General features: G+C 38.4%; 1 protein-coding gene across 2 annotated transcripts in view; it reads left to right on the top strand.

Annotated features, from left to right (window-relative positions):
• LOC134343418 (zeta-sarcoglycan) overlaps positions 1-3,326 on the top strand; it is a 981,051-nt gene extending 977,725 nt beyond the window's left edge. For both annotated transcript variants that reach the window (XM_063042119.1, XM_063042118.1), the window contains exon 8: positions 2,839-3,326. In XM_063042119.1, the coding sequence (XP_062898189.1) occupies positions 2,839-3,033 (195 nt within the window). In that variant the 3' untranslated portion in view covers positions 3,034-3,326. The remainder of the gene's footprint in view (positions 1-2,838) is intronic.
• Positions 3,327-9,233: the final 5,907 nt, after the last annotated feature.

Raw genomic sequence — 9,233 nt, forward strand, 5'->3', positions numbered from 1 at the left:
CTTTTCGGTCAATTCTTAAGCTCCTTCCTTTCTAACTTATAACTCTCTAGAGCCCTGTCTGATGTTTGCTTCCTGAACCTTAACTATGCCTCTTCTTCCTCTTTCTATATCACTTGTCAGCTATGGGTCCTTCACCTTATACTTGCACTAAGGAGATGCAGTGCCACTGTTGCTGCCTTACCGTTTCTGAATTCTACCCACACTGACTCAGTAGACTGTCCCTCCAGGATGTTCTCCTTTTCTGCAGCTGCAAGACTATCTCTGATTACCAATGCCACTCCCCCACCTCTTTTACCTCCCTCCCTGTCCCTTTTGAAACATCGGAATCCTGGAACATCCTGCAGCCCTTCCTGCCCTCATGACAGATAAATCTCTGTCATGGCCACAGCATCATAGTTCCATATACTGAACCATGCTCTAAGCTCATCACCCTTGTCCCTGATACCTCTACTACTAAAGTGAACACATTTCAACTCCTCCAACTGTTTGCATCAACACTCTATCCACTGCCTATCATTCCTTATAATCTCGCTAACTATTGCATCTGCTTTTATACCAGCTACGCCATTACCTGACCTATCATCTCCTCCTCTCTGTCAATCAACACTGGTGCACCTCAAGGGTGTGTGCTTAGTCCACTGCTATTCTCTCCCTGCATGCATAACTGTGTGGCTAGGCACAGCTTAAATGCCATTAATAAATGTGCCGATGGCACAACTATTGGCAGAATTTCAGAAGATGTTGAGGCATTCACGAGTGAGATAAATTGCCTGGTAGAGTGGTGTCACAAAAACAACTTGCACTCAATATCAGTAGGACCAAATGATTGATTGTGGACTTGAGGAAGGGGAAGCCAGTCCTCATCGAGGGATGAGCTGTGGAAAGGGCGAGCAGCTTTAAGTTCCTGGTGGTCAACATCTTTGAAAATTTATCTTGGGCCCAACATATTGATGCAATGACAAAGAAGAAAATTTGGTGTGTCACCAAAAGTTCGAGCAAATTTCTACAGATGTACTCTGGGGAGCATTCTGACTGGTTGCATCATCGAATGGTATGGAGGGGCCACTGCACAGGATCAGGAAAAAAAAGCATAAAGTTGCAAACTCAGACAGCTCCATCATGAGGACAAACCACCCCAGCATCAAGGACACCTTCAAAAGGCAAGGCTTTAAAATGGGGGCATCTATCATTAAGGATCCCCATCAAAGAGGAGGTACAGGAGCCTAAAGACACACACCCAATAATTCAGGAACAGCTTCTTCCCCTCTGCCATCAGATTTCTTGACGGACAATGAACCCATGTACGCTGCCTCACTTTTTTTTTGCTTTCTTATTACACAACTTATTTAATTATTGTATATACTTCCTATTATAAAACAACAAATTTCCCAACATTTGCCACTGATATGAAATCGGATTCTGATTCAGGAATTTTATCATTTGATCATTTTATTTACAATCCCCCTTGCAAACTAGTTTAAACCTTCCACAACAGCTCCAGCAGAGCGACACACAAGAATCTTGTTCCCCCTCAGGTTTAGGTGTATCCTGTACCTTTTGTACAGGTCATAACTTCCGCAGATGATATCCCAATGATGCACAAATCTGAAATCTACACAAGCTCTTCAACCACATATTCATTTTTGCCATATCATTCCTATTGTTACCTCCACTGGTGTGTGGCTTGGGCAGCAATCCAGACATCGCTATCCCTGAGGTCCTGCTTTTTAGCTTCCTACCTAGCTCCCTGGGAGCTACTAAGACAATCCCACTTGATATTGGGATAGTTGAAATGCCCCACTATTATAACCTTGCTACCCTTATGCCTGTTTGTGATCTGCATAAGTAACTTATTTACTTTCTGCCGACTGCTAGCACAGTAGGGTATTAGTTAGTGTAATGCTGTTACAGCACCAGGGATGGACAGACCAGGGAGTCACAGAGGGAGTGTTTCCTGCAAAACACTATTACAGCATCAGGGAGTTGCAAAGGGAGTATTCCCTGCAGAAGGCAGAAAAGGGTGGAGAGAAGATGTGGCTGATACTAGGATATTGTTTCAGCTGGCAGAAATGAGGAAGGATGTGGACGCCCATGGGGCGAAAAGTCAGGACCAGAGGAACTCTATCACTGTTCTGTCTCAGAGAAGTCACGGTGAGAGAACAGTACAAGAAACAGAGGAGATCATTGAATTCCTCCAGTATGTTGCTGCTCCAACTTCCAACATCTATGTCTCAAATAAGGTTTCTCCTGGTGTGTTGTAATAAAAAGGCCACCTTCCACCCCACTGTGGAAGTCCTTTCCTCTACTACCACTTTTTTAAAAAGCATGGTCATGTTTCTGATTAAGGGCCATCATACACTGACCACCTGGATCTGAAAGTTATGCTTCTTTCTGGGAGAAACAAGCCAAGGAGTCTGTCATTTGCCCCTGGGAAATTCAGGGCTGCATGTTTTATGAGAGACCACAACACAGGAAAAAGTACTTATTGAGAGAATAGGATTTAGTCCGCAAAATATGGGAAGGTAATGAAACCTATTTGGTGTTATGTATAAAATAAATTTGATTTATCAGCTTTCCTCAAATGGGTCATGTTTCATCAAAGACCCCTGAAAATAAGTTATGCCATTATGAAGTTGCATGTGTTAATTCAGTGTTGTCAGTAGTTCTACACTGCCTTGTAAAGCAGCATGAACTAAATGGAACAAAATGTTCATGATGTTTAATTGCAGTATTTAGTACACATCAGAATACACCCAGTCTACACTGCTGGGGCCATGCCAGCATCACAAAATATACACTCTAACCAATAGATAAAATGTCTTTTTTTTACATCTTCAGATATTTTTAAATGCAAAAACAATCCGTTTGGGAAACATCCCGCAGGGCTCAGCCAGTTCATCGTCAGCCAGTTCTTCAAACCTGCGTCAGACTGTTTATGAAGTATGTGTATGTCCCAATGGCAAACTCTTTCTCTCACCGGCGTCAGTGGGTTCCACTTGCCAATCCAGCAGCAGCATCTGTTTGCGGATTTAAATCTATTAATGCTGTTGAAGTTTTACCACCGTAAAAGCCTTTTTGGTACTGTCCCTTGGCTCTGTTTGACTCTGACGGTGAAATGGGAACCACTATGAATCTACAAAGCCTTTGCCGGGACAGAACAGGAGGACATGACTGCCTCTCTATGGTAATTGGCCAGTCAGTGTATTAACTGTCAATGAAGAAATGTCTGCCCCAAGACAAACTGGATATCACCCTTATTTCCAGAAAGGGGTGAAATACACAGGTGCCTTTGCTAATTCAAGTAAAGCACATAGTTATTTTTTATTGTTAGCAGGACCTGGTCATGAAAGGAATTATCATTTAATATCACAAATACAATAATGTCTTTTCTCAGAACTTTAGTTTCTTTTTTAACATTTAACTAGATTTTGGTTTTGTCATGTAGTAAAAAACTGGAATTTATGGGATTCCTGAATAGTGTTGACTGAACATTTAAATGAAGTGTAGAATTTGCATGTCAGTCATTTGTAAAGGAATGAACAAATCATTCATTTGTTTCTCGTTTTGTTTTCCAATGTGTAAGGAAATCATTTTCAGCTGCATCTTCCAGATTTTTCCGTAAACATGTTGGTGAAACTATAGCTTTGTGATATTGATTATTTTTTTGTGATGTGATATAAACCAAAGAATGGAACGTGTGATGTAAATTCCAAACACTGCACAATGCAGCTGGTACTAACCAGCACAATAGCATTAAGAGCATTACAGAGATGTGTGTATGGGGGCGGGAAATGGGGGAGGGGGTGGTGGGTGGTGAGAAAACATCCATTTCCTACAATTGGTTAAAAAAATACTCCCAGAGTTGGCAGTCTGGCCATACCCTATGGAATAAATCACTGACTATTGAAAACAAATCTTAAATCTTTGATTTAAGAACAAATTGAAAAACATGGTGCTCCGTCTACCTAACAGAGCTTGCTTTTGTCTTTGGTTCTCCCAAGCCACTTAATTTAAATTTGTACTCATCCCTAAAGGACAACACATCTCATCATTTATGTGTTACACCAGGCCTGCTAGTTATTTTCTTTCTTTACTAATCTCATTAAAGTACATTTTCTTTATGTATGAAAAATTTAATCTGAATGATAAAGGAAACTATTTTCTTACATATTCTATGCAAATGTTTGTAAAATTGCAATATTGCCAAAATGACAAAAGCTGTGCTTTTGTACTCTTTGCGTCTTGCTTTATGTAAAATGAAAACATTTTTTCTACTTATAAGAGCGGAGCTGTATGTCTTGTTAACTGTAGCTAAAGGTTATTAGACCTCTTGTCAGACTCACCATACCATCATGGATTAAAAACCAGGTTTGAAAAGTTGTCAGTTAAATTATGTTTAACTTCTAAACCAAACTTGACTGTAGAGGCTTGGCCATAGTTTGCTCCCAGCAAAAGCAGTTGGCTTCAAACAAAGCTGTTGCCAGTTGGTTGAGAATTACAGGAACTTTTCATAGAAGACTATGTAAATGGTCTTGAATATTGGCAACTCTTTAAAATGGTTAATGTTTTGTTCATTTTATTCTCCTTCTTTGGTAAGAACAGATACGTATATGGGAATAAGTCTATTACATAGAGCTTTGATAATATGTTTCATATGAACACAGAGATTATTTAATATGGATATATTTAATACTCTTTTCATCAAAAGTAAAATAAGGCAAATCAAAAATACTAGTTCAGGAAATATTTAAGTTATGTTATCAATGAATGGAAATAAGTTGGTTGATAGATATAAATGGGTTTTCAAAGGAAGTGAGTTTCAAAAATTCAGATATCAATGAAGATTTATATAGATGATATACCAGGGGCCAATTGTGAATTCGGGCAGCTGATGATCAATCAGGCTGAGTCATCTTAGTTTTCCGATAGCACCTGATCAAAATATCTCGTCAAATTCAGTATGACAAGTCAAACTGGTAGCATGCTATTGATTTTCAATGCAGCCTTTGTAATTACCTGACTATATTGTCAGCTGTTAGTTTTTAAAAATTCAATTGGATATTGGAGTATGGAAAAAAAAATTATAATTACACCTTTATATCATCAGACTGACCTCGGCAAGTCATGCATTGCCCATCTAAACATTCAGCTCTTCTAAAATAAAAGCAATGTATTGCAGATAAAACTTTTGTTTGGAATAATATGTAAAAAACAACTTTTCAAACTTAGTGTTTAATATGGTTCTTATGTCACTATTTTGCAATTTTACTTTATGACTGTGCGTACGTTTTCATTTTGGTGAATTTAAGAATGAAATAGTTGAAAGGAAGGAAGCATTGTTTGAAGATGCTGGATGCTGTAGACCTGTAATTACTCTGTTGGTCTCCAGTTGTGTCTGACGGGAAAGGTGCACAGGGCCTTCTGGAGCGTGGCAGGGTACCTGTTACACCAGACCACTTTTGCTTTCAGATTTTTCTTTTCTTCTTGTGTAAGTGATGAGAACTCCACCTGAATGTTTCAGGACCAATCTCATTGGAAAGGGTAATGATTGGATTGGAACAAAGACATGGAACTGGGCTTAGGAGATCTTCAGGAAAACAGTGTCTGCTTCCTTTCCAGTTAGACAAGGTGACTGACATAAAATTAACTGCTTTATGGCAAATCCAGTTGGGTAGGGGAAACAAAATCTGGCTTTCAAACAAATGGGAGATTGACTGTGATTATAATGGAGCAAAGAATGGGTATCAGGTTAGGGCAGGAGATCCCAGCCTGGGGTTCATGGACCCCACAGTTAATGGTAAGAGTACATGGGATAAAACGTTGGGAACTTCTGGTTGCAGGTTGCAGGGTAACATTACCTCTTGTGTCCCCCCTCCCATTTAAAAAAGGGCAGCACTTAATGTACATGCCTCCTGATTCCATGGAGCATATTGAGTGCGTAAGGCAACACTTGCACCTTACCCATCAGTCCCATATAAGTCCTCTTGGTAGCACTGTAAACTGATAAAGATCAGTGCCAAATGCGGTCAATAAGTGTAACCACCAGGAGTTCTACTGAAAATTTCCTCTGAATATGAGAATAGAATAAAGAATCTTTGCACAGCTGGTAAAAAAAATACTCTGATGATGAAAAGGGCATAAGGATATTTATGAGAATTAAAGAGTGTTTGATTTGGTTGATGGAAAGCTATTTCAGTTTAGTCATTACTCTGCTATTTAATTAATGCAACAACTGTGTATATATTAACTCTTTTTTAGCTACTCCTGTAAATTTGTAACATTTTGTATAAAAACTACAGTAAAATTTTCAAAAATATATGTACAGTATACATGTATCTAATAGGAATACCTTTGTCTGCTGGCAATAACAAACAAAAAGGTATATGGCTATCATATTATAAATATGCGCACTTTCTGAGAAATGGAGCCTGTATAGAGAGCAACCTGAGAAAATAAGATTGAAGACTATAGAAATGCACAAAAGCCTCATACTTTGTTTGTTTGTCACTGCATTTAGATTCCGTCTACCTGGTTAATTAATTACAGAAAAAATAAAAACAATTATTGTGTTTGAACATTTTGATTTAAAATGTAGATTTAATGAAATTCTATTTCTTTCTACCCGTATCACATCCACACCTGCTGCATATCTTGAAAAAGTTTGCAAACAAACCAGGAAATTATTAGAAAAACAAGAACCTAAATAAAATATTGTTTCTATCCAGGAGTGTTCAAACCATATCTCACAGGAACAAGAAATAAATAAACACTCATAAATAAAACCTTCCAAAGGCCATGTACAGCAGATGCTGGAAATACTCAACAAGTAAGGCACTATCACGGTCAGAGAAGAAGAGTGGACATTTTATGTTAATTATCCTTTATAACTTTCTGGAACTTTTAGAGTATTTTCTATTTTAGTAAAACCTCCTTTGTCTTTCTCCTGAGTGAGCTCCTCAAAGTTGCCTGCACTCCATTTTTGGGAGGTGGCTTAAGAGCTCCGTTGTGGACCTGCAGACTCTACCATAGGCATGGCAAGAGGTGTTTGATGGGGTGGCAAGACGGCATATGGGTTGTACACTCCAATCATGGCCTGTTCATAGACTCTCTGCGTCCCTTTTTGCTGAGGCAAATGGCGCTCTGTGACTTCATCAATACTCTATATTCACGTGAATGGTCACATGAATGATTCCTTTCAAATGATGAGAATGCTTTTTTATCAAAGAGACTTCGAGAGTGCCCTTGATGAAATTTCCATGAAACCTCTCTCAACAGTGGAATTCAAACCAGCTGCTTTCCAGATTCTCTAAGCAGGCGGAGCTGTTTGAGAGTGTTAAGGGTCATGGTGCTTAGAGAGTAGGCCTGGGAATGGGCACCAGCATCATTTCAGCAATCATGCATGGGTACAGCAATCTGTGAAGACAGCACAGGTAGTACATTTTTCAGTGATTTGAGATGCCTTCTGTAGATTCAGCAAGGACTGTTCCGCTAAAGAAAACGAGAAGGTGGGTCGCACATTAACATTCACAAAATAGAAGTCCTCCACACAACACCAACCTGATTAAAACACGTACACAAAAAGACTGCAGAAAGTGTGAAGAACCTTCTATATCAGAGCCACCTCTCAGTGAAATTCACCACCATTTCCAGTGTAGCAGCGCAGGCTTCAGACAAATGAAGAAATTGTTTCTAAAGACCAAGACCTTAAACCGGGCACCAAACACATGGTTTGTTGAACAACTCTCTTGTATGTATCGGAGACATGGACGACACATGGTAAGCACATAAAAGTGTTTATAAAGAATGTAGAAAGAGTCTGTGGTAAGGTGCAAATAATAATTCTCCTGCCTGTACCAGTGTTTTGTTGAGAATATTAGAATATTGGGGAAACAATGAATGCCGAATAAAACTGAAAAACTCAGTGATTTGAAGCAATAATACTATGGAAAAACAAATCTTCCTAGGTACCTACGTAACAAAAAACTCAAAATAAGTCTACATCAGAAGAGCCTGATCAATAATCACAGCTATAGCATATGTGATTTGCTTCTTTTTCCTATTGACTTACAAGCTACTATAACAGAAAATGTTGGAAATTCTCAGCAGATCAGGCAACATCCATGGAAAGAGAAAGAGTTAACATGTCAGGTTAAAAACCCTTTGTCAGAACAGAGTTTTTAACCTGAAACTTTAACTGTGCTTCTCTTTCCACACACACTACTTGATATCTTCAGTATTTCTAGCATTTTATGATTATTATACCAAATATAAAATAAAGTGCACTCAGCATTGTTACTCACAGGGATTAAATTCCTGAGCAGTCTAATGACTGTCGCCATGCCTAATGGGCTGGATTTAATACTTTATGGGATCCCTATCATTGAGCAACTTTGTTCCCTCCGCACATCAAATAGTTGTAATCCTAAAAAAGATAAGTGAACCAAGTCAGTTAGCAGTGAGTCCCTTTAAATTTATTTTGCAGAATCAGAATCAGAATTATTATCACAGAGTTTTGTGAAATTTGTTGTTTCGTGACAGCAGTACAATGCAAAGGCATAGCACTACCATAAATTACAAAAATAAATAAACAAAGCAGGGAAGGAATAACAAGGTAGTGTCAAGGACTGCTCTGAAATCTGACAGCAATGAGATAGAAGCTGTTTCTGAATATTTGAGTGTAGGTTTTCAGATTCCTACGTTTCCTCACCTATGGTAGTCAAAACGAAGAAGGCATGTCCCAAAGAAATTTTTTTAATGTATAAATTTATTTCCATCAAGATTATTGTATAAGTTTAGTTTTGTTATGTTTTCTATTTCAGAAAAATAAATTCCTGGAGCATCTTCATCATAGGTTATAAATTCTTGGGACATTCTGAATGACATGCTCTTTGATCTACAATTTTCCCAATTCTCCTGCCATACTCCATCTCTTCCCAAAACTATTGGGTTTTATTTTCATTGGCCAACAAGCTTCAGCTATCTCTTCGTTGCATGTATTTGAAAATGTTGTTTGGACAATGTAAACACAATTCAAAATTTTTCAATTCGATCAGATTGCATTTATTGGTGAGCAAGATAGATATAGTGAATTACAAGTTTAGAGAGTCAGGACAATCTCATACCTACCTTGATTCATTAGGCAATTACTACCTTAGAGCAGAAGTCCAGAAATTAATTCAGTTAACTGTGTTCTGTTGAATAAAGGACACATCTAAGGATATTCTAACAAGATT

This window comes from Mobula hypostoma, chromosome 3, assembly GCF_963921235.1.
Source record: "Mobula hypostoma chromosome 3, sMobHyp1.1, whole genome shotgun sequence".
NCBI classification, from domain to species: domain Eukaryota; kingdom Metazoa; phylum Chordata; class Chondrichthyes; order Myliobatiformes; family Myliobatidae; genus Mobula; species Mobula hypostoma.